Source organism: Pezoporus wallicus, unplaced genomic scaffold (assembly GCF_028554395.1).
Source record: "Pezoporus wallicus isolate ANWC-B61680 ecotype Strahan unplaced genomic scaffold, APGP_CSIRO_Pwel_v1 contig_6217, whole genome shotgun sequence".
Classification (NCBI taxonomy): Eukaryota; Metazoa; Chordata; class Aves; order Psittaciformes; family Psittacidae; genus Pezoporus; species Pezoporus wallicus.
Window position 1 is genome coordinate 19,863 of NW_026637336.1, and position 25,555 is coordinate 45,417.

At 49.7% G+C, this 25,555-nt stretch overlaps 1 protein-coding gene across 2 annotated transcripts in view; it reads left to right on the top strand.

Moving 5' to 3' along the window:
- The first annotated feature begins 5,915 nt into the window (after window positions 1-5,915).
- Window positions 5,916-25,555, top strand: part of MCF2 (MCF.2 cell line derived transforming sequence) — a 56,174-nt gene continuing 36,534 nt past the window's right edge. Inside the window, exons 1-4 of one of the 2 annotated variants that reach the window (XM_057404854.1) lie at window positions 5,916-6,050; window positions 17,519-17,587; window positions 18,086-18,200; window positions 22,552-22,642. In XM_057404854.1, coding sequence (XP_057260837.1) covers window positions 5,936-6,050; window positions 17,519-17,587; window positions 18,086-18,200; window positions 22,552-22,642 — 390 coding nt within the window. In that variant the 5' untranslated portion in view covers window positions 5,916-5,935. Of the gene's footprint in view, window positions 6,051-17,518; window positions 17,588-18,085; window positions 18,201-22,551; window positions 22,643-24,600; window positions 24,830-25,555 lie in introns of those variants that run through there. The other variant, XM_057404855.1, reaches the window with a different exon arrangement.

Here is a 25,555-nt window from a genome sequence, read left to right on the forward strand (position 1 = left end):
CTTGGCTCTTCAGCTAGTGCACTGGTGGGGTGTTGGGCAGAAGAAGCTGTTCCTCATCGTTCAGAAACAGCAGAAGTGAAATTCCTGTTGCTGTGGATGATTTGAGATCAGGGCAAATAGGAGACCCCTTTTGGGTTGAAAAGGGAAGAAAAAGTGGTGGTAGGAACTGTAGGGTGTAAGCCAGCGGGATGCTGGAGTGGGTAACCCAACAGTGTGATGCTGTGATTGTTCATGTCTCGTACACACACTGCACTGGTACAGTGCTCATTAGTGAGCTAAAAGGTCAGTACAGGCTTATCGGTGGGAAAACCTGAAGGAAAAAAGGCTGGGGTTTCTTCATCAGAACTGATTGAAGCTTAATCCCCGGCTAGTGACACTGCAAGATAAGAAATGTAATTAAGATTCCCTCTAAAACTGCTTTATGATAAGGGAGGAACTTGGTGTAGTCACAGCTACTTCTCAGAAACTAACCCTGCTCCTTCTGAGGATGTTAGGAATGACTTGGAACTGCAGAAAAGCTTCAAATTGAATTTGTGTACACACAGATTGAAAACTTACTGAATACTGCACCATTTATCCAATTGCCCAGCTCTGGGGTTTTTAAAACCATGTAGTATATAGAAGGTGTAAATTCTATACAGGCAACAAGAAGATACATTTTCAGCTTCTTGCAAGAATATATATATATATATATAAAGAGGACTGCAACCTTACATTTTTTCACTTAAATGCAATTTTATACATTTATGTTGCTTTATATAAAAAGGAACTTGAATGTGAATGTTACCTTTTCTGAATGCAACTTGCTCTTTTTTCATTACAGAGACTTTTGTTTGAAGTAATCAATAAACTTTGGTATGTTGTTCTGATTCATAAGATATATTCGTCTTGTCTCCTTGGGTGCTAGTTTTAGTGTGGGCCTTTTCCAAGGCAGCACAAGAGGGACTGTGGGCATTTTCACTGGGGGGTGATGCCAGCAAAGCCATACTTGGTTTTCTGATGGGAACTACTGGTTGCTTCGCATTTTGTGTGTTTTCCAGCAGGTTACTAACAATTCACTCTTAGTAGCTGCTACACTTAGCTGCCCTGTGTGCTCTGACCCCATTTCCCTCAAAACTCCTGTCAAATTAGGACAGTCCTGTGAATTAAAGGAATAAACTGATTTATCATTATAGAGGAGTTAAACTGGGAGCATTAGCTGACATTTAGGAACTGCCTAAAACAGCACAGGTCCACGTGCCTGACTTCCATACAGGCACAAAGAGTTGTTCTTAATGCTGTGCATTGGTTCTGCCGTGGCTGCCTGTAATAAATGAGCTGCGTTTTTAGGTCGAAGGCTAAAAGCACCCAAATGAGGATTACTGTGGGGTTTGTCAAGTACCTGCTGAAGTCCTGGCCGGATCTTCGCATGGATGAACCCCCAGCAACGCGATGCAACTTCAGGACTCAGTGTTTGTATAAGACACAAGGGAAATATATGGAGTTCCTGTGAGTTTTTATAGGAGGTGTCTGATTCAAACCTAAATGTTTGTAATGACGAACCGGCAGTTTGAAGGATTCTGTTTTGGCTGCTTGGATGTCTCCAGCTCCCATCAGCCACCGGAGGACAGATGGCTGTGCTATTTAAAACAAACTCTAACCTTTAAGAAGCAGCTTGTACTATTGGAAACCAGATACACGCATTCAGAATCTTAATAGAGTGAGTGATAGTGAGAAGCATCTGAAGAGCTGGGAATGGTTCTACTCCGCGCTGGCTAGCCAGGAGGATGGGAAAACCATAGTAAATGTAACGATGGGTGATGGCTGCGGGTCACCGGCTATTAAAGGAAGCACCAAATTAGCATTTAAAATGCTCATGTAGCCCTTCGTGTTAGGAAGGAGAAGCAATGTCCTTTGGTAAGGTGGTTTTTAGCAAGGATGTTTTCAAAGGTCAGGCTGTTGGTGTGTGATGACAGCTCCTGGTAAGTGAAGGGGCCGCAGTGTCCCCATCTCAACTTGTTCTCCTGCAGCCCTAGCACAAGGGGTTTGCTTGGTAAAGTTCCACATGTCTGGGGATAACCTGCTAAGCTGGAAACACACTGTGGCCTGGAGAAAGGGCGTGTGTGCTCCTGAGAGTGTGCTGCCTTCCCAACCTGGGGTTGTAACAACAAACAAAGCACATCTTACCCAGGGAACAAGTGAGAGTGGGACAGCGGAGTCCTTTCTCACATTGACATAGTCCTGCCTGAGAGAGCTGGGCTGGTCCAGCCTGGAGAAGAGAAGGTTCCTTAAGGGGAGACCTGAGAGCAGCTCCAGTGCCTGAAGGGGCTGCAGGAAAGCTGGAGAGGGGCTTGGGACAAGGGATGTAGGGACAGGCCAAGGGGAATGGCTTTAACCTGCCAGAGGGGAGACTGAGATGAGCTCTTAGGCAGAAGCTCTTCCCTGTGAGGGTGCTGAGGCGCTGGCACAGGGTGCCCAGAGAAGCTGTGGCTGCCCCATCCCTGGCAGTGTTCAAGGGCAGGTTGGACACAGGGGCTTGGAGCAAGCTGCTCTAGTGGAAGGTGTCCCTGCCTGTGGCAGGGGCTGGAGCTGGATGAGCTTTGAGGTCCCTTCCAACACAGACAGGTCTATGAAATCAGTGCAGGCTTAACTGGCCGCACTGGGGCCAGGATCTGTGCCAGTCTGGAGGCTCTGCTCCTCTTAGACCAGCTTGGAAAGAGTCCATAGTGGATGGTACCCCTGGGTTGGGGGTGATGCTGCCTTGCACACGAAACCTTCCTAAAATTCCCACTTTATGAAAACCAACCAGAGCTTAATTACACTCCTGCACAAGTCTTTGATGTTGCTGTGCTTATTCCAGAGGTGAGCATCTTTCACATCAGGTTGACTCCAAACTGCATTTAGCCAGCTCTGTTTTTCCAGTTCTCAGCACCACCCTCAGAACAAATCAAAGCTCTCTTATCCCGTTTCTGCCTGTTGGAGTTGGGGCCGATGGGGCTGGGTGATGCGTGGGGCAAAGGTGTTTGCAGCAGTGGCGTAGCAGGAAAAATGGGATTCGGGTAAGCCAGGGAAAACCAGTGCAACAATTGAGCCCTGGAGTGACGGGAGCACTTGGAGAAATTACCTGGCACCAGCAGGACTGTGTGTGGGAGCTGGGCAGGCTGAATTGAGGGTGACAAGTTAAATTACCCCTTTGACCAGAAAGTGTTTTCCCCAGCAGCTGTCGGGAGAGCGGTGTTTCTGAAGGGCAGGCTGGGAGATGGGGTGGATTGAGCTGGTGGTGACGGGTGAGCATTTGTCAACGCGCTTTCTAACCGAGCGATGCCTCCAGCGATGCGTGGGGCTGGAGCAGCCGGACTCGCTGCTCAGCCCTTCGCTTTCTCTGTGGTCCCATGATGAAAGATGAAGGCGGCAGCTTATGGAAGCTGCGGAAATGAAACCTGTGTTTTCTCTGAGTGATAATACAAGTGTATACTGCAGAGGATTGGCTGATGGGATTATCCGGATCAGTCACAAAAGGTGATCGCATCACTGTGAGGCCTCAGATGTCTGTGGTTCCCTAAAATGGACCATTCCTGGCTGAATAAATGGGTATTTTGGAAGGGTGATTTCTCAAATCTGGATTGTGGCACCAGTCCCAACAGAACCTTCTAGCCTTAATTTTTGGGGAGAAAAAGGAGGTTTCGAATTTTGTTTGAGGTTTGGGTTTTTTTCCCTAGCCTTTAACCTGAAATTAATGACATTAGGAAGAGTTCTCCTTACACCTTTCCCCCTTTGATTTAGGGGGAAGGAATTGCACCCATTCTGCAAACAGAGGTGCTACAATTGCTGGCAAGGTTTTGGCTCTGAAAGGGCACTGAATGTTGTTATGGAGCCTGGGCAGAAAATCCCTGGAAAAGAGATATCCGTATTTCTGGCTGCCTTTGTTTGCTTTTCATCTGTTTCCTCGTTCCTTCTATCTCTGCTTATCGTTCCTTGGGCAGGCAGAGGTAACACTTGTCTCTGGGGGAGACAGATATGTGAAATAGCTTCCGGCAGTGTAAATGCAAGTGGACATTGCCTGTGCTGAGTGTGTTGCTGGAATAGCTGGGCATTCATCCTGACATGCCCAAAAGGAGGGACTGTACGCAGCCAGGTTTCCGAAACAGGAATCCTTGTGGCTATACAAGCTTGTGAGGGACTGATGCTAAGGAAAAGCCATGACCAATTGTCCCTCTGTTTGAGCCAGCGCAGCTTTTCCGTGCTGAGCTGGCTGGTGCTTCCTTGTGCCAGCTGAATTGGCTGGAGGAGATGCTGCTTTGGGATGTGCGGGATTCCTGCTGGCATCCACTGCTGCAGTCCAGGGGCTCAGATAGGGTGCATTGGCTGCAAAGACCTGGTCCAGATCCAGGCTTCATTGTTCTGTTTTCTGCTCAGAGGGCAAGAAATGGATTGAGTGCCAAACCTTAGGGATAACATAGCTGTATCTTCCACTGCTTTAGTTGTGCCCAAGCCAGTGTTAGAAGTGGATGCGTATCAGCCATGGCAGAATGAAGAAGAGATTTTAGATGGGTCTCATTTCTGCATGAGCAGTTCAGGGAAAAGAGCATTCCTGTGATAAGAAAAGAGCAGGAAGGTGGCATGGCTGTGTTTCTGTGCTCATAACCTTGCATAAGGCTATTTTATAACCACATTTCACTGCTGTGCCCCTGAGCTGGGTGTTTTGATGAGTAACCGCACGGGAACCCTCAGTGTCACACAAGATGTGCTTCATAACCAGACAGAACATTGCCTGTTGTTCAGTTAGTGAGGATCTGCTGTGGTAGGAATGAGGAGCACAGATTGAATGGGTCAGTGTAGGAAGGGACAAGGTCTGCCCAAAGACGGTGTTTCTCCTAGTACCATTGTTAGACCTCGGCTCCTGAATTAATGGCCCTGCCTGCTGGAGTGCTGGAAAAAGGTGGCTATTCCAGGGAGGAGCGTAATTAAAAGGCTCTTTTGGAAAAACAAGACCATCCACTTCTCTGTGCTGCCTTCCTGGGCTGCTCAGGCTCCGGCTGAGAATGAGCTGGCATCGTTTGAACCTCAGCATCGGGGAAACTGAGGCCGGTGGGTCAGGCCGGTGCTGTGCTTAGGGCTCTGCCCAGCTCCAGCCGTGGAATGGCTTCAGGTTCCCCATGTGTTGGTAGGGGAATTTGTTTGAATGGTGCTTGCAGGAAGACACTGGTTAGGATTTAATGAGTTTCTCCGTAGTGAAATGCTACAGAGAGTAAGGTGGGGAGGGGGTTTGGCTGCTGGGGGTGTGCTGGGACAGTGGGGAGCAGCCGGGAATTAGAAAAAATAATGAGGAAAAGGGAAAAAAAGGGAAAAAAATAAGGAAAAATAAAGGAAATAAGGACAGGGGGGGGGGAAGGGAAGAAAGGAAAACAGAAAAAGGGAAAGGAAAAAGGGAAAAAAGGAAAAATAATTTAAAAATGAAAAAAGGGAAGAAAGGGAAAGAAAAATAAAGGGTGGAAAACAGGAGAAAGGGAAAAATAAAAGAAGAGAAAACAAAATAGAGAAAAAAAAAAGGAAAGAAAATAAAAGAAAAGAAGAAAGGGAAAAAATAGGAAAAATAAAAAAAGATGAAACTAAAAAAGGGGAAAAGGAAAACATTGAAAAATAAAAATAAAAAAAAGGAAAAAGTGAAAGAACGAGGGGGAAAGGGGGGAGGAAAGAAGAAAGGGGAAGGGGGGGAGGGATAAAAGGGATGAAACGGGGATAAAAAGCGGTGAAAAAGGAGGCGATCAAAGCAGGAACCACGGCACCCGCGGCGCTCGGCAGCGGGCGGTGCTGGGGGCGGTGCTGGGCGGGCAGAGGCGGGGTCGGGGCCGTGTCGGCGGCCGCCCGCTTCTCCCGGCCCCGCCTCGGCGGCCGCGCGGGCCCGGGGCGGCGGTGGCGGCGGAGCGGTGCGGGCGGCGGAGCGGAGCCGCGGGGCATGGCCCTGGCCGCGGCCCCGGCCCGCCCGCCGCCGGGGGGCACGTCGGCGGGGGAGATGGAGCGGTACTACTGCCTGCTGCGGGCTGCCGCGCTGCTGGAGGCCGCCGCCGCCGGTGAGTGCCGGTGCGGGGGGCACAGGTACCGCGGTTATCCGGACATCGCTCTGCGCCGGGCCGGACGGGGCTCCCGGCTCCGCGGAGGGGCACCGGGGGGGCGCGTTGGTACCCGGCGGCCGGGGAGGGTTGAGGAGCCGGGGTGATGGGTGTTGTGGAGTCCTGAGTGTAGGACGGGTTCGTAAGGAGAAGCTGTTCGCGTTGTGCTGCTGGTGTGTCCTTGTGCTGGAATGCACGGCTCGAAATGCCGTGGGAAGACGGGAGGTTGTTCTCGGTATTTGCCGGTGTTAATCCCCTCTCTTAGGTCCCCCATGGGCAGACCTAAAGAAGTCTTCCCTGGGAAGTTGCGCCTTAGCCTGAGGACTGAGGACTGTGTTGTGCCTTTCCAGTTTCTGAAGTGGAAAAGCAGTAGATGTGTGTGAAGTGTCTCTGTCAGGCTCCCCCTGTTCCCTCCCTCATCCTTTGGGCTTTAAACCTCGCTCAGTTCCAGGCTGTGCTGGGGAATGCACTGATTGGTGATGATGTTGCTGTGCTGTATGGCTGCAGACCCTCCATGCGAGAAGCAAACGCAACGTGATTCCTTACTCCCTGGCTGTAAGCTGCTCTCCTGCCTCTTTGAATGGACAACGATCTGCTCGTGAACTGTGGAGCCCTGACTTCTTTATGTTGTTCCCTTGTGGGGAAGACAGTGGCTTTTCTTGCAGTGGTCTTCCAGAATCCCAGATATGTGGTGGCATTCTGGGGTGCTCCAGCCTTGCTATGGGATGTGTACCTTCTCAGGCGGTGAAGGCACTCATCATTCCTCACTTGTCCACAGCCTGGAGCCCTGCCAGGCACACCAAAGACACACCGACCCCACAAATGCTTCCAGTCTCATCCCAGAGCACAGTTTGGGGGGCAGGAGGAATGTATTGGGAGTACAAGTCAGAGGTGAGGACTTTAACAATGTGTCACCTGCTTCTAGGAGCTGCTTGTATTATAATGTCCTGTGGGATGATGCCCATGAGAGCACCTTCTATTGCTGTGATCCTGCCTGTTGGACCCTTGCTGCCCTGCTCCTTTGCCTGCACCCTCCATAGGGAGTAGGGAAACAGAGGCAGGGGTGGTCGGGCTAGGCAGCACAGGGTGCTGCTGGAACGGATGTGATTAAAACAGTCTGATCCTCCTTGTGCTGGTACCAGCAATGAAACACCCACGTGCTGGAACAGGAGCGGGGTGACACAAGGATGGGGATGCAGATAGTGAACAGCGTCTTCTGTGAGCAATGTGATGGGTGAGAGCGGGCAGCAGGTTTCCCTTAGCATGAACCCTGTCTTCTGACCAGCTCTTGGCAGACGACCTTTGTATGATGCTCATAAGGAATCAAGATATCTCCACAAAAACACTTTTGTGTGGTTATAGCTGCAGGGTCTGGACATGCGGTTTGGCACCTACATAGAATCTTAAGATGATTGACAAAGATACAAAGTGGAGTAAGGTTCCCTAAATCATGAGATTAAAAGTAAATCAGAAGGTTTTCTTTCTCCTCTCATGGCTGATTTCCAAGCATTCAGCCTGATTTGGGACCATGCTTTAAGCATTTCCCTTCATGCATTGGTGTAGGAAACTTGATTGTTTCCAGTAGAAGGTGGTGTTTTCCCCATACCTGGGATAAGCCTGTATAAATCCCAAGCCTTTTACAGCTGTTCTCATCTCTACAATGGTTTGAGCTCCCTCCCTGTGAAAGCTCTGTGCTGCCATCAAGGCAGACCCTGTTGAGTGGACCACGGAGCAGTAGTAGTCTGGGAGCAGTCAGTAGTATGTGGGATGTGCTTCCTCTCCCTACATCCCATTTGCTACAACCACAGTTTAATGGTTTATCATTCATTTAGGAGGACAAAAGTGACAGCAGGGCTGAGTAGGAGGAAAGGAATTGAAGTGTTGTTGAAGTGGAAATATGGGGGGGGGGGGGGGGGGCCGGGAAGAAGGACTCTTCCAAAGCACTGTCTTTGGCATCAAACTGGAGGATGCTTGGAGGCATGGAGCTTCCCTTGGCAACGGGAAGGTCAGAGCTCGATGTCAGTGGTTGTGCTTGTGGTAGGAGCCTTTTGTTCAAGTCAGGTTTGGTGGATAGGACTTGCAGGGAGATCCTGGAGCTGCAAAGAGGCAACTTTGTGCTGACTGACACATGTTGGTGTGATGCTGCTTGTTTCAGTATGTGTGGTGAGCGCATCTCGGGTCACGCACTCCCCATCTTGCTCTGTGCCAAAGCTTCAATGCTCTTATCTGCCAGCCTGCCCCACTGAAGGCCATTGCAAACCTGGGTGCAGAGGACCAGGAATGTGAGGAGCTGTGGTGGAAAGGGCTGGGTGATGCTGCCTTGTTTTCCAAACCCCTTTTCCTCATGGGCAAGGCTGGACTTGGTTTGGCAGCGGCACTGGGTCGGAAGCTCCCGGGATGCAGAGTGCTTGGCTGGGTTTGAGATGTGCTTTTGTCAACAGGGAATGCCAGAATTGGGCATCTCCATTTGCATGGGATGGTTTGGGTTGGAAGGGGCCTTAAAGCTCATCCAGTTCCAACACCTGCCACGGGCAGGGACCCCTTCCCCGCTAGAGCAGCTTGCTCCAAGCTCTGTCCAATCTGGCCTTGAACACTTTGCAGCTGAATTTCCAGATGATGCCATTGTGAGAACCTGGCTGCACAGTTCAGTTTCCTGGCTCTACGAGCTATAAAAGCAAATCCATTGTTCCATTGACCTCAGTGAAGTGAATTCCGTATTCCTAGGCAGGTGATGGGGTCCTTCACTGCTGTTTGTATCTCCCAAGGGTTGCTTTGTGCACAAAGCTAGAATTTGGCTTGGAAAAAACACCACTTGCATGGGGTTGAATGGTGATGGGGAAGTGCTTGAGGTGTGTATGCTTTTATGATGGTTTTATTGGGCTTTGGAAGTCTTTAGTTCTGAATGGGCTGTGGTTTGGAGGCTGCTGATGTTGGCCAGGAAGGTGCGTTGTGGTGGCAGACGCTAAACGCGCACAGATGGCAATCATGCCCTGGTGCTGGTGTGCACCTGAGCCTCTCGTAATGCCTGAAATTGGGACTAGGAGACAACTAAAAGCACATTGAAGATCCTAAGTAGCAGAAACGCAAGGAACTGGATTTTCTCAGCTCCCACACTGCGTTTGAATCCACACGGGTGGGTGTTGAGAAACTTCTATTACGTTTCTTGCAGTCGATGTAAATTCGTGTATAGTGGAGCTGGCTTTTATCTTTCCCACTTTTCACTTAGGTTTGGGGTGATGTGAGAAGATAGATAGTTTATCTGATGGGACATGGAAACATGGGAGCATCCAGTATCTTGTTCCCGTGCATTAGTGGATCTTCCGGAACACGCAAGCCTTGTTGCCATGTGGTTGATTTTTGCTTTGCCTTTTCCAAGTGAAGCTTCCAGTTTGTCAGCTGTCAGATCTAAATGGGAAGAGATTCCACCCCCAAGGAAACCTCAGTGGTCTCCATCACACGGGAGCACCCTGGACCTTTCGACCTCCCGTGAGCAGCATCCTCCTTGCTGTCAGCATGGCTCAGCCCTGGCTCCTGGGGACACTTCTGTGCTCACTCCAGCTCCCAGAACTGACTTGGTGGATGGTATTCCCATAAAGGTGGGATCCTGAGCTGGCTGCCCCACTGCCTCGTGGTGAGCAGAAGGAGGTTGTGCTGGTTTGGTGTGTCAGTAAGGTACCACAGATGTGCCACACCAGTGCTTTGGGTGCTCCTGCTTTCAGCCAGTGATTCCTGATGGGTGGATGCTGGAGGGATGCCCAGGAGCAGAGGTTCCTGCTCTGGGGCCTGAGCCAGGGTCACTCTGTGCACGCCTGGATGCAGTGCATCCAATCCCTCTTCAATGGCTGCTCAGCTCCTATTGTAAGGTGATGATTCAGCTGCCTGCATGATGGTCCACAAGCCTGCTCTGCACTGAGTTAACATTTTCTCCCTCTTTCTTATCTTTATTTTTTCTTTCACATCATTTTCTTTTGCATTTGTACTCTTCTCCTCAGTGTGTATAAATCGAAAGCCTTTTGCAAAGGTCATTCTAGTCCTCCAGAAGCTTCATTTCAGGGTGGTTTTGCTGCATGGTTTCTTAGCTGAGCACACTCCCAGCTTTGGGGGATGGAGATGTCCTTGTGCTGAAGCATCCGCTGCAGACAAGCCCCAGAAGGCCTTGGTGGAGAAGCACAGCCACTAGGTCAGAAGAGAGGACCATCTGGTGCCGTATCCTGCCTCCTACGCTGTGCTGGAGTAGGTGCTTGGGGAGTGATAAAAGGAAGGACTTGCAAAGAGTGAGCCTTTCCCTAAAATATCCTCCCTAGGCTGACAAAGGTTAATTTAAGGAGTCTTTGGGCCTGGTGTGGTGACCAGCCCATCACACCTAGTGCTGGACCAAACCTCTTGAGGCTTTCCACAGCCTTTTTAGATCCCTGGGTGGTTTTAATGTGTTTCTGTGTGATGTAAGTGCTTTGATTTCTCATCTGTGACATGAGGTGATGCTCCTGGTGAAGTGTACATGGTTTTCACTGCAGCGTGCTCACATATGGACAGTAATGGCAGTGATTTGGGGAAGAGGGGTCTGTGTTCATGCCCATGCGGCCATGGAGGGTGGTGGCTGTACTGGGAGGCCGGTGCCTATCATGCACGAGGCATGGGTGTTCCTTTGAAGCAGTGGTGTGGTGGCTGCTGCCCTTTAGGTCTCTGATGAAAACACCCCTTGCTCTGCTGAACTGGAACTTCATAGAATCCCAGACTGGTTTGTGTTGAAGGCACCTTAAAGCTCCTCCAGCTCCAACCCCTGCCACAGGCAGGGACACGTTCCACTAGAGCAGCTTGCTCCAAGCCCCCGTGTCCAACCTGCCCTTGAACACTGCCAGGGATGGGGTTCAGCTCTGCCATCCCTTGTCCCCTGGATTGTGATGATGGAGGTGCAGCTCAATCACCCTGTACAAGTGGGGTTTGCAAGCGCCTTTATTCAGTGTGTACCGGGAGGTTTGCCATCAGCCAATTGACAGAACAGGCTGAGAAGCCCCATCATCTTCCTCAGGATCAATACATCATGTCTTCCAGAAATGCAGGCATTACAGACCTAATCTAATTACTGATCTTTCCTCCAAATGAAGCCTGGGTTTGACTGGCTGTAGTTATGAGCTGGTGCCCAGGGTTCGGGGGATGCAGATGCTCCCATGCAGCCTCCAGTCACAGCAAGGTACAAGCTGTCCCTCCGGGCAGGGGACACAAAGGACATGCAGCAGTCGAGGGTATTGAAGCTTTCTGCCATGAATATTTTAATGGCTCTTTTGTGTTGCTCCCTTGGCACAGGGAATGGCTGCCCCACCTGGAATTACACACTCTGCAGCGTGCCAGGTTAGGGCAGCAGCAGCAAGTGTCGTTCTTGCACTGAGATGGCTAAAGGTGAGTTTGGTCCATGGACAGCATCAGTGCCTTTGCAACAGGCACCCCCAGTGAGTGTCTGTGTGTCAGGGCAGGATGTGTGAGCAGCTGAAGGTGGTTTTGGTGCATACAAAGGTGTGTGCAGCTGAGCACTGCTCTTAGAGATGACTGATGGTTACACAGATACCTTCTGCAATGTACCTGGGATCAACTGCAAATGCAGAAGAGGATCTCAGCAGCTTTTGCGCTTTGAGCAACCAAGTCCTTAAGTTTCTTCAGCAGCTGAACTGCGTGGGTGTGGAGAGGAGGGAATTCGATGGATGCAGGATGTGCTTTGTTCCTCACATGGGGAAAAGGTCCCCACAGGTCTGCATCTGTGGCCAAGCTGTTACCTCAGCTATAAAGCATTAGGCTGTTGTGTGCTCTGCAGCCCTGGATGACTGCGGTGGGAATGAGTAGAAATGTCTCTTACTATTGGGCCCCTTTGCTATTCTGCCCTATGAATCTTTAGGAGTCCTTGTTATGGGACGTCAGTCCCTGTAAGCCAGCGTGCTCTGAAAACTCACCTGTAGGGAAGAATGATCCCTTGGCCTCAGATCTATGGGGAGGAAGCCACCAAGTCTGTGCTGGTGGACTTCAGTGCTGATCCCGAGACCTTCAGCTCTTTGGTGCATCTAGAAAGCAGTCCTGTGGGTTGTGGAGACCTCTTCTTTCCCAGCTGTCCATGTTGGTCCTACACCATTCAATGTTAGGGTCAACAGGGGTTTTAACACCCTCCCTTTGATGTTAGCTCTTGCTCGACCCGTGGACACCACATCAGCCTGATGGATGGGGGCTGCTGGGGTCTTTTCTGCCCTTTGGCATCAGACGTGCTCATTGCCCTGTGGTAGCACCGTATCCTGTTGGCACTTGTGTCTGTTCCCATTCCCAATGAGGAACTGAAGCTGCAGGAGACACAGTTTGCTCCCGGCTACCAGAGAGTTTAGTGTCGAAGCCAGGAAGGAGCCCCAGGACTTGGCTGTCAGTTCTCTGCTCAGACCAGGTCCTGGGGATAAGCTTTTGGTGAATACAGCAGGCCTTGTTGGGGAGCACAATGTCCCATTCTCTGCTTGTCATGGACGTGCAGTTCAGCACGGGATCTCCACCAGCGTCCCGCTGCCTGGCCAGGGGCTCTCTCTGCTCTTCCATGAACACATTTGTTCCTCTCATAGATAAAAATGTTGTTTCTGTTGTTAAGGATTCAGCCCTTCCTGGCTCTGCTTCCTACAAACACCGTGTAAACACTGTACACAGCATCCTGTCCTATCCTTGGGCAGGTACGGAGGTGTGGATGCGGTGATGAGGAAATGAGGCTCCTACTCCAGGCTATGCACTCGTCAGGGCAGCCACTGCTTGGACATGATGCAGGTGGGGTGTGATCCATGGGAAGATACGGGTTGAACACTGCTCTCTGTTCTGCCCTGCCCCGCTCCTTCCCAAGGGACAGGCACTTGGCCACTCGTCTCCGTGCTGTGTGACAGACCTCCTGCAAGCGTGCTGGTTACTGCTGGGTGGCACTTTGCAGGCAGTGTAACCCAATGCTTCTGCTCTCATCGCTCCCTCCGTCTTGCTTGCTGGACGTGGTGTGCTGATAGGGAGAATGGGGATGTTCCGTGTGGATTCGGTTGAGTCCAAAGGCTTTGGGAATTGTTCTGTGAGAAAGAAGGGTGAGGCTCAGCCGCTTGTCCTAGGACACGGTTGTGTTTTAACCCCAGCACACAACTGAGCCCCACAAAGCCGCTTTCTGCCCTCCTGGTGGGATGGGGAGAGAACTGGAAGAGTGGAAGAGAGAAAACTCATGGGTTGGATAAAGATGCTTTAATAGGTAAAGCAGAAGCGATGCACGCAAGCAAAGCAAGGAATCCATTCATCACCTCCCGTGGGCAGGCAGGTGCTCCGCCACAGCAGCACACATAGCAGTGACTTGGGAAGACAAACACCATCACTCTGAATGTCCCCCTTTTCCTCTTCCCTTATCCACGTTGAGTGCACCCAGCGGTGGGCTGCAGGGCCTCTCTGATTGCTTTGTGTGGGTATAGCAATGCAGACTGAGTTAGGGGGGCACACTGCAGGGTGGTGCATTGGCTTCCTCCTCAGACAAGGCTGTGTCTCTGTTCCTTGCTCCAATAAATGTTTAATTTTGCCAAGCGGAGCAGCTTCAGCAGGAGGAGCTGAAAGGGCTGCTCTCTGCATTGCACTGGGTTCATGGCTGGGGCACTCTCTCTAAGGGATTTCCCTTCCCATTCCTGCATAAAGCAGACGAGATGGGGATGGCTTAATCCTCCCACCCAGCCTTGCTTGTTCTCCATGGGCTGTTCAGGGAGGCTCACACTGATGCTGGCCTCACACAGGGCCCCCCCAAGCACCAGACCTTCCTGTAAATGCTGTTGGTTTATCCTTAGCCTCAAAGGAACAGGAGGACAACCAAAGGCAGACACTGGCTGATGGTTAGCTCAGGAAGTCACTGCCAGAAGTGGAAATAGGTTATAACCGTGCTGCTCCGCAGGCTCCCTTGGCACCAAATAAATGCTGCTTAGCTGGGTGTAGACGTCTGAATGGACAAGCAGCCGACAAGAAGCAGATCGTGGAGAAGCTCAATGTGATCCTTTACCCTTTGCATTTGATTTACTTCAGTTTTGTTTCCTAGACTACGGCAGCAGCCCTCCTCTGAAGAGCTGCTATTCTTCATTCACAACAAAGCCATCTCCAAACGGGTTTTATAGCTGCAAACAATATTTGGGCTTGGCAGATGTGTGACACAGCTGCTGTCTGCAGATGCTGCGGGGCTGTGAAGTTTGGAAAGGGAAAGGAAACAATAGTTACCAAAGAGCAAGGATCTTCAGCGTTCATTTGAGGTTTATGAGAGGGGTTTGGACTCAGACTATAGCTGTTCCCTCCCCACCCTTTATGGAAGTCCCTCTGTGCTTGAATCCCCCCCAAAAGGGAGGATCGCTGACAGTGAGCATCATTCTCACAGCTGCAATCTGTGCAACAGCCTCGAGATACAGTCCTATGGAGAGGACCCAGCAAAACGTTGTGGGCTGTGTAAGCCAAATGATGGGGACAGGGCTGAGTCAGCAGGTTTCCTGCTGAGCCACGTTAGTTTTTCTCGATGGGGTACAGAGCTCTGTATTTCCCCTTTGTCTTGTCCCTGCTTGGCTTCACGCATCCTCCGAAACTCTGTGTCATGGCAACGATCTCCTCCATAGAGGAGTCTCTGAATGTAATAACTGCAGCAGCATTTTATAAATACCCAGGTTAGAGCCTATATCAAGGATGTTACTACACTGTTCTAACAGTTTATCATTGAGATGCTGCTTGGTTTTAGTAAGACCCTAAAGCCTGAGGTCATACAGACTGTATGGGGTTAGCAGTGCAGTTTGGGATGCTGTAACACAAGGCAGTTCATGCTTCATTTTATAACAGCACAGCTCTAATCTCTAGTAGCTGATGATCACAAAGCCTATTTTAAGAGGAATGAGTGGACCTGCATGAAACCTGGACTTCCTCTGCCTTGTGCCAGTGAGATGTAGGCTATGCGGTTCATAGCCAGTGTGGGCTGTACCCTGGGGTCTTTTCTGTACTGTCCCAAGAGAGTCCTCCAAATAAGAACCCCTCAGTTTGCTAATGCACATCAGCTAAAGCCTTGTTTTTATCTGTGCCCCACTGCTTTTCACTGCTCTTTATCCAGAGATTCGTATTTGAGGACAAGGGTCATGCTTCTGTAGAGGATTTATAGCAGCATCCCACTGATGTGCCTCAGGCACAGCAACACGCTTGTGAATCTGGTGCCAACACTTGATTTTCCCTAACGTTTGCCCAAGAGGTTGGGTTTGATGGCCAAGGAGCAGCTCTAATAGGACCACAATCAGCCTATTGTCGTGCCTTGACCTTACCAAAGGGCAGTTATCCTGCTCCTCTGTCGCCTGTTGGATTTTCCTACGCTACAGGAGATGGGAAATGTAAGGGAAATGCTCCCTGAGCCTTCATTGCCTGAAGTAAAGTACTCCCACCCAGTTTTTCCTCAAATGGGTTATTTTGGGACTGCTCGGAAGGGGCTGGTTTTCTGAAAGGGCTGAGTGCCCTTTTCCAGAAATGTCATCCCTTGGGAAGCAGGTTGGAGCTTGGAGCACCCTGCTCTAGTGGAAGGTGTCCCTGCCCGTGGCAGGGGGTTGGGACTGGATGAGCTTTAAGGTCCCTGCCAACCCAAACCAGTAGATGACTCTATGATAAACTGTAGGTGAGATGTGAGAGAGTAAGCACTGCACTCTGGGGTTAAAAAACGCGTTTTTGAGATTGTATTCATTTCTGTAAAGCAAGGTTTGAAAATACTTGTGGGAAAGTGCTTTTTTTCCCCAACCATACTTGTCTCCGGCTTGTTTTAATGCTTCCCAGCCTGTTTCCTTGACAGCTCTCAATAAACCAGCACACCCCTCCCATATCACTGCAGACCCAGAAACAAAAGCCTCATTTACTTGTACACCTGTAGCTGTGACTGCTTTTACCGCTGAGCACTTGAGTCACACAGGGGTGTCCTAGTGCATGGCCAAGCCATGGGTAGGGAAGAAGAGCTGACTTCACCTCGACTACAAAGGCAGACAGGCTGCTGAACAACCCCACGCTGTTCCGAGGCAAATAAGTGTGCCTATGTCTTTGGTCTTGTGTTTTCAAAGCCCAGCATGTTTAATATCATCTGCTTCATGTGTTGGAGCACCTGAAGTTATTAAATATGCATTTTTATCAGTGTGAAACTATTGACCTGGAGAAAGAAATCTACTGGTAGAGGAGAAATCTGTGGCTGCAGCTTGTCCTCGAGTTAGGTGAAGCAGTTGAATGCAAATGTTTGAAATAGCTTTGCAAGGCAAACTTCTTTCTTAGCAAGACCCGTTCTGCGGCCTGTTCAAATGAAGAATGCTTCTGTAGATGCCACTTGATCCTTAGCAAACAGAAATCACGTTTTTATCTGTCAGAGGGAAAGATGTGTGCATGGAAGAGCAGAGAGGAGCCCATGGCAAGTGGGGATGCAGGAGCAGAGTCCCCATCACCTCGTGCACCGCTGGGTGCTGCTGTTCCATGCAGCCCACCAAGGGCCCAAAAAATCCATAGATAAAGCTGAAGTGAGCAGAAAGCCTTTGGGAACAGTGAAATAGAATAAATACTGATTACGCTGGAGTGTGCTGGAGTATGCAGCCCATGTCATTTGAAACAGCCAGAAGATTACTCCCTAGGACTGACTCTGTGCAATAATCAGTGTTTAAAATGTGATTATCGGAGAGCACAATGACTCTAATCTGTAGAGATGTCCTTTATTTGCAGGAACAAGGTTGTTTCATTTTAGGCTATCATTCCATTTATAGATAAACGTGGACCAGCTCTAAGCATCCCTTTGTGTTCAGTCTGGTTTGTGTTCCCTTCTCCCAGGTAAAACCATGTGTAACCTTCCATTGCTGCTGACATGGTCAGTGTGCTAAACGTGGCATGAAACCAGCCTCTCCCATTATTTAATTAAAAAGAAATCTAATAACCCAAAGCCAGCACAGCCTTTCCATGGAACCAGGAGTTCAGAAGCTCATCTACTCAAAATTAAAGACTCTAACAGTGTGAAAACCCAGCCTTGTTCCCAGCGTGGCAGCCTTGGATGCTGCTGATGCCAGCAGAAACCTCAGCCCATTGCACTGCCAAGGTTAGGGAGCACTGGGGGAGTGTGCAGAGTAGGGAGTAAAGTTAGTACCTCCAAAATATAGCAATTAACATTGGATACACCCTGTTGAGCACCCGAACTCCCTTAGTACATTTGCTAGAATACATTATCTGCTGATTTATGGCATTTGCCCTGTTGGAGTCATTAGCATCAGTGGTTTCTAGGAGATCCCTATGTCCTTTGTTAGGAGATTTCATATATGATTTAGGGAAGCTGCATTGGGTTCAAGTCCCACCTTTGGGTGAGCACATTGATACACATTTGGAGTTTTGCTTCCTTTCTGATGGCTGCTTTTGCTTTTTCCTCCCCCCAGAAACCACAATACCCATCTGTGCAAAGGACATCAGCGATGATTTGATGAAGGAGTTTGCTTTTCTCTCCGGTGAGTACAGTGAACTTCTCTGTGGTAATTAAATACCCCAGACAAACTTCCATGCTATTTGGCAAAATGATACTCCACACGGGATATTATCCATCAGGTAGCCTCCAGTGCCACTAGAAAGGTTGTTAATAAAACATTGAGGCAGTTTGAAAGAGCATATTAGGTTTCTGTTTCGAGCCACGTGAAATGCTCTTGCCTTCAAACGCTCAACACATTAACAAGGGCTTTGCTTTGAAATGGTTTTCTATAGGTTCTATATTTGTCCTTGTATTTCTGCCTTCTTTTGCTGTGCCATGTAAAGTACACTCAGTAAATAAAGGAAATACCTGGTACCTAATACATTTCTTTCTAGCACGTCTGCGTATGTGTTGTGCTTGAAATCAAAGGCAGGATTCTGTAATGATGGCAGTGTGTTTTCTGACCTAACCTGTGCTCCTGGGCTTTGCTGCTGGCCCTCCTCAAGAGCAACGCAGGGAAGCATCCTTGTCCTTATTCCAGGTGGCCGAGGGAAGGACAAGGCTTGGATTATCACCCTCCCTGACAACGCTCGCTTCAACGAGGTGCCCGAGGAGATCGTATCTAAAGTCCTCACGTACCTAACGTCAGTCCCCAGGTATGTGGCTGCCTTCTAGGCCTTGTCTGTGATGGGCAAGACCTGCTTGGGTCAGGCAGGGGATCTTCATGGTAGCGCCATGCGTTATCTTCAGCTCTCAAGGGAAAAGATGCAACGATGCAAGCCCTTATGGTGTCCAGGCGTGGTATTTAATGTGCCAGTCACTGCAGGGTAAAAAGTGGCCATCATTCCTCTGACTGGTCAGCCTGCATGTATCAGAAATTGAGTTTATTAAGCTTCTAATTAACAAGCTTTCCTTAAGCTTGGACATGTGTCACCGCTTAAATATGCCCTGCTGCTGCAGAGTAGTGTTTGACATGTACAACTGGAGAGTCATTACTGTGGAAAAAGCAAAATGAACCCAAGGAAGGGACTAATTACAGGGACAAAGCGTGTGGGGTCCCCATTCCACGCGCTGGCTCAGCAGCGTGCCACAGCTCCCATGTCTTGGGGTTAAGCAGCCTGTGCCACATACTTAGATTAATGGCCATCCTATTCCTTGTTGCTGAGCCTCGTGACTCAGTTACCTGGAATGCTTAATTTCCTTGAATAATGCTTGTTTTGGCAGATTTCTTCCTGCAGGGAGAGCAGGTTGACAGCAGCTCCATGGGAGCTTTCCATCAGCGGCTGCCTTGGAAGATGTAAGGAAAGGAAGAGAGCCTTGGGTTCCTTTGGCCCCTTTTTGGATGGACTTTGAAGTCCTGTGGGCATCTGCACTTCCCAGCTCTGCCCAGTATCTCCAGGGCTTCTGGAAACACCCTGGCATTAGCATGATGAGCAGTCTTGCTGTCCCTCTAATAGGTCCAACTCAATCAAGAAGCTAATGAGAGCTGTGAGCTTGCGGTGATTCAGACACGTTCAGCATGTTTATAGGAGAACCACTTCAGTCATGCTTCTCTGCTCCTTCCTACCATCATAACAGCCTGCCTCAGTGTACCTGGCCGTCTTGGAAACAATGGAAGGCATGGCCTCTGAGGAGTGGCTGAGACCCTCGTGTTTGCACAGTTAGGAGAAAAGGGGGCTGAGAGACAACCTCATGGCTCTGTGCAGCTTCCTGAGGATGGGATGTGGCCAGGGAGATGCTCTCCTCCCTGGGATCCAGTGAAAGTACATGTGGGAATGGTTTAGACTGGCCATTAGGAAGCATTTATTTCCTGAGAGGGTGGTCAAACACTGGCAGAGGCTTACAGAGAGGTGGCCGGTGCCCCAAGCCTGTTAGTGTTTAAGGGGCATTTGGTCAATGCCCTTAATAAAGCTTGAACTTTTGGTCAGCCCTGTAGAGGTCAGGCAGTTGGACTAGATGATCATTGTAGGTTCCTTCCAACTGAAATGGTGTATTCTAATCCCATTTCTAATTCAGTTTCTAATTCAATTTCTAATCTAATTTCTAATGAAATCTGTAATTTTGCTATTTCTAATTATTCTACTTTGTTCTATTCTGTTCCATTCTGTTCTGTTCCATTCTGCTCCATTCTGCTCCATTCCATTCGTGTTGTTTGACACTCCAACTTGCTGGTAATTAGACAAGCTCTGCATGTTTCACTTAGATCAGGAAGTGCAGTACAAAGTGATTCAGAAGCGTGGCTGATAACATGGAGTAGTGACACAGCAAAGGGTACTGGTGGCTATAAATACCCCTGAGTTTCAGTGTTAGGCAGCAGGTCCTGCTGTCCTGCTCTGATCCCACCAGCCACGAGGAGTCTCTCCGTCCTGTGATAAACCTCACAAGCGCAGCCTCCGGGATCTGATTTCAGGTCCTCCTGCAAAGCATCCCAAGCCTTTATTTTTAGTCTGATGTGTTCTACAGCACACACAAAAATGAGGGGAACGGGAAAGAAGTGACAAGAAGCTCCCGGAGAGAAATAATCCTCGATTATGTTCTCCGTCTCCATCGTTCTGCTGCTGGATGCAGATGAGCAGCCCTTGCAGCCTTAGTGAGAAAGCATTGATTGATTGCTATTGTCGGTCTAAAAGGTACATTGTAGGACTGGATATCTGATAAACTGCAAGGCCTGGCTTGCAAACAGTGATGGGCTTGCTCCAGGGTAAATTCAGCATTTCCCACAGGAGGTTTCAAGGCTTTTGGAACTTTCTTCTCTGTGTCTGTAAGGGAACTGATGAAAGTAAGAGTGTGCTTAGAGGTAGCTGAATACAACCTCGTCCTGAGTAGATGGCATACTTTGGCATGCGGTTATGAATGGACAGTGCACTACAGCCTCACTGCCTTTGCTAAATTACTTGGATTATGGGTTTTTTCTTCAGGTTCTATTAGACTGGCAGCAGTGCTGTGTGAACGCTATGGGTCTGGGTTTGGTTTTTCAATGGCAGCCTGTTGGGAAATCACAGGCTCCCAGACTGGTTTGGGTTGGAAGGGACCTCAAAGCTCCTCCAGCTCCAACCCATGCCACGGGCAGGAACACCTTCCACTGGAGCAGCTTGCTCCAAGCCCCTGTGTCCAACCTGGCCTTGAACACTGCCAGGGATGGGGCAGCCACAGCTTCTCTGGGCACCCTGTGCCAGCACCTCAGCACCCTCACAGGGAACAGCTTCTGCCTAAGAGCTCATCTCAGTCTCCCCTCGGGCAGGTTAAAGCCATTCCCCTTGGCCTGTCCCTACATCCCTTGTCCAAAGCCCCTCTCCAGACTGGGAGACAGTGGAGGTGGAAAATTGTTCCACCTTGAACAGAGACTTTTAAAAGCTTTAGGATGGGCTGAAAAAGGTTTTATTTTCCCTCAAACAAAGGGATCCTTTTGCCCCCTTGCACCTACCCAGGTCATTTATCTCATGGAGGGGATGAACAGAGCTGACAGAACCCTGCAGTAGTTTCATGTTGCCAGAACTATTTTAGGTGGAAAAGGTTTTGGCTGGAAAGCCGTGCCCGGTGCAGCTCACGGTGTGTAACCTCACACTTCATTACATGCCAAAGTTCTGTGTTCAACCCATGTGTAAAACACACCGTGAGTTTTGTCTGCTCTTTTGTGCTGTGCCTCAATAGCAATGTATAAATTCACACGAAACCTTTGCACTTTGGGTGTGATGTATGTGTAGGACAGAGCTGGGTGCCTCTGTATCTGGTGTATCAGTGCCTTGTTGTTATGAGCCAGAGGGAATTCTGTGTCTTTTCCTCTTGGCACAACCTCTAATTCCTTTTAAATGTATTTGCCAGAGGTGTGGCTCTCAGATGCCAGAGCAGCAAGATGTGCATCGAGTGAGAGCTCCTGCACTGCCTCCATGCAGTGTAGTTGCCAAGCGTTGTCTGCCGTGTGATACCTGTCAGTGATGCCCCATGTGTTTTCACTTGCCAAACATGAGAAGTACCAACGCTGGTGCCTGCATGGGGCTGTGCCCAGTGCAGATACCTGACCCAGCATGTGTACTGGGAGCCTCTCTGCAGCAATAGGGTAGGGACACGGCCCTAGCGCATGGGATGTGTTATCTGGTTTCAGCATCCACTAAATAAATGTTGTAGATATTACCTAAGTCTCCTGTAAATACATTCACATCGGAGGACTGGGTTACAAGCCAGCGTACCCTTACCTGTGTGCAAACATGATGCCAGTTTGTAACTCAGACTGCCCCGAGGTGTGTATCGTCATGGTTTGAGCTGGTTGAGCTGTGCCCAGTTAGCTTGGGAAGGCAATGTTTGATCTCAGATGGGTAAGGAGCTCACTGCCAGCCCAGGCATCCCTGGTACTGCTGCCTTGGCTGGTAAGGATGGGGATTTCAAAGCAGTTTAAAGGCTTTGGGTGTCAGAGGGATGCCAGGAAACCTGGGCATGCAGGGGGTGTTAGAAAATGCCTCCTATCATTCACCCCCTCTCCAATGGGGCCTTGGGAGGTGCTGGGGAAGCCCTGACAGTCTATTCCAGCCCCAGTTCCCCCTCTCCCCTTACCAGGCTGGCATCACTCTTCCCTGGTGTGATGCCTCCTCTATTGCCTTATGCCAAACCAAGTCATGGCTCGGTTGCTATAACCTGGGCAAGGAGGTGGCAAGTCCCATCGGACGAAAGAGCTGACCACAAAGGGATGTGCATCTTGGAGCAGCGGCTGCTGCCTCCTTGGACCTCCTCAGAGATCTCCAGACCAGTGTGGGTTCCCAGGGGAAGCTGTTGTCTACGCTGATGTGTGTTTCCCCTAATGTATTGTCTCCACCTCCTGCGCAATTCGAAGGTGATGCTTCACCCTGGGCTCACCCTAAGGTGGGCTTCCCAAGTTTCTTGTTGGAATCTGCTCAGGGAGTCGTGGCAGTGTCACCCTGCGGTTTGTGCTCCGTGTTCTGGAGGTGTTTTTGGGGAATAGAATCACATTCCCTTAAGATGTTGTGTGGTTATTGGTATTTTCTTCTCTCACAGTCAACATGAGTCAGACACCAGATTTATCCTGATCCTGGATAGACGATTGGACACATGGACTTCAGTCAAAATGACTCTCCAAAAAATAGCAGTAAGTCCTCTTTAATGTTAATATCTTTTAATGTACTAAGTCATCGTGCTCATTATGTATCACTTCCAAGAAATCAGTGGGAACCAGGAGCAATGATGCTCGTGCTTTCTCCCTAGGTTGTAGTTTGGTTTATGGCACTATAATTAACTCAGGCACAGCTCTATGCCCCATTTGAGTGTGTAAATGAGCAATCTGAGTATTAACTGATTCATTTGCTTGGTTTTGTACTTCTTCATAATGGTTCAGATGGGTTTTGTGCCTTGTTCTGTGCTTTTGGTGGTGGCTTAATATATATTCTTTCTAGACACTGGTTATTAATGAGACTATGTTTTACCCAATTGTCAGTGACTGAAAGCGTTAGGTTCTTAAAACAGGCTTCACAAGCATTTGTATGTGGGCATGGGTGGCAAAAGCTATTTTAAATGTCTATATATGCATTCATGTATTTTAAATATGACATATATTGAGGTGCTACACATCATCAGCACATATCCTGGTGGCACTTACCTCAAAGTGAGCTTTTTGCAGCTCAGCAGCACACTGTGTGCTGTGAAATCAGAGCATGGTGTTACAGCAGTGCATGCATGTGTAGGAAAGTCAGGTTTATAGGTACATGGGTAGGTAGGAGCCAATAAATGCTTTTCCAGCCAGCCATGTGGGTAAGTCAATGAAAATATTCTGGGTGTCTTATTATTGTCTTTAATCATGGAACAGTTAAATACATTGATCCATCTGATGGGTAATGAAGCAAATGGTTTATACTGAGGAAGAAAAGCTCATACCTCATTCTGGTTAGATCTGATAAAGTTAAATCTTACACTGTTTTAGTATGTAACACTGGTCCAGCTGAACTTGGTGTTCAGAAAGTCAGGCTTTGATGGTGTTTTGCTGATGGGCATCCTGTGGAAGGAAGAGGGGGGGGTTACCTCTTTGCAGTGTGCATAAGATGCCTCTGTCGGTATTTTGGGCTCTGGTTTCCCTGGATGTCATAAGCTGAATTTCCAAGCGTGGTTACCATGCCATCAGGGAAGAAAGAGCTTTTTAAAAGTACTTCTTTAAAGGGAGCATCAAAATTCAGTTCTGCTGCCAGCGTTCGCTACTACTGAGAGCATCTTTTAAGGGTGATGCGGTTACTTTGCGTAGTTTGGAAGTTTCAAATGGGGGGGGGAAAACCCTGTCCTAATTTGTGGCTTCTACAGAAGTGTCATTCATTTTGTGCTTAATAAGGAAATCTAATTATGGGGTGACCTTTGAGCATCCACCCTATTTGTGTGCCTGTGTGCACTGCGTGTCCATGTAGAGGAGTGACTCTGCCTGGAGTATTGGGGCTATCTGTCAATAGTGTGGAGATGCTCTGTGTGAAGAGGAGTGACAAGCAGGAAACCCGTGTCCACTAAATCTTAAGACTTGGGAATCTTGCTTTAAAACCAGGGTCTGGTCTTTGTGTCCAGGAGGAGTTTGGCTGGACTTGCACCTTTGTGCAGGTGACATAAAAGAGCACATCTTGATTTCTTTCTAATCATAAACCCATGCTGCGATAAAAAAAGTCTTCTGATCTCTGTATAAGTTTGGAATGAAGAAGTGCAAATAAGCTGCATTTCAAATGCACAGTGTCCTATTTTTACAGCATGTGTATATGCGATTGCAGCTCTGCTCTTGTGCATCTGATCCAGAAAAATGTAGGATCAGACCGATTTTTGCTTAACTCTTTGTGTATGTCTCTAATTGCACGGGCAGAGCTCACGCTGGTGCTACGTGCATTTGGAAGCAAGGCCGTGCAGCCCTGGGCGAGCCTCAGGTTTTGGCAGGAGCATCTTTTCCTCGCTCCCCTTGACAACACACATTGAGACAAGGTGGGGAGGAAGGGGGAAGGGGCGAGAGGATCGCTGCGAGCCCCATCCTCGAAGGGAAAAGCACTGGCCTTGATTGCAGGATGATTTGGGGCATTCCACCTTAAAAGCAAACCCGGCGCTAAGGAAGGAGCGCGGTGCTGCGAGCCGGGCGCGGGTGCCGGCAGGGCTGCCTGCTGCCTGCCTGCTGCCTGCCCTGCCCGGCTGCGGGGCGAGCAGCGGGGGAACGCGGGGGGCTCCGTCCCGTCCGCCCCGTCCGGTGCGGTCCTGTCCCGGCTGCGGGGCGATGGCCGAGGCGAGCCCGCGGCGCGGCGGGCGGCGGGCCGGCAGCACTGCGGTAAGGCTCCGGGCCCGGCGTGCTGCAGCGAGCACGGAAGGAGGGGGGGGGGGATCGGCGGAGAGAGGCCTCGTTGTACCGGGGGGGTGTGCGGGAGGTGATGGAGGAAGCGGGAGTATTGACCGGAGCCGGTTTAATGGAGTGATTATAGGAGCATCCTCCGTGCGGGCGGGCATCGGGCACCGCTGTCCCGCAGTGCTGCTGCTTGTCGCATCGCGACATGTCCTGGGAAAGGCTGTGCTCGCTGCTGTACGGTACGGGAGAGCCGCTGGCAGGGAGCGGGCCCTGGGTGGGAGGTGTGCGGCAGCGATGCTCGCAGCATCTTCGGGGGTTAATTCTGCAGCCGGCTGCAATAAAACGGTAGCAGAGCGCTTCGGAGTTTCATTTTGGCTCTGGGGGGAGTTAAAGCTCAAACGAGCAGCGCCTGGCATTTTGCGGTGTGACTTTAAGGGACAGCAGAAAGTCATTAAGGTTGGACACTGTGAAGGCTCGGCTGGACAGGGTGCTAGGGCATCTTGTCTAGGTCATGCTATGCCATGAAAGGTTGGACCAGATGATCCTTGAGGCCCCTTCCAGCCTGGTGCTCTGTGATTCTATGGCTCTATGATTCTATGAACTTCAGCACCTGTATGTGTAAGGACCACTAGCCTCAGTCTCCATCACTCAGAAGCAAACTTAGTGGCAGATACTACTTTGTGTTCATTGATTTCCGACCTTCCGTATGTC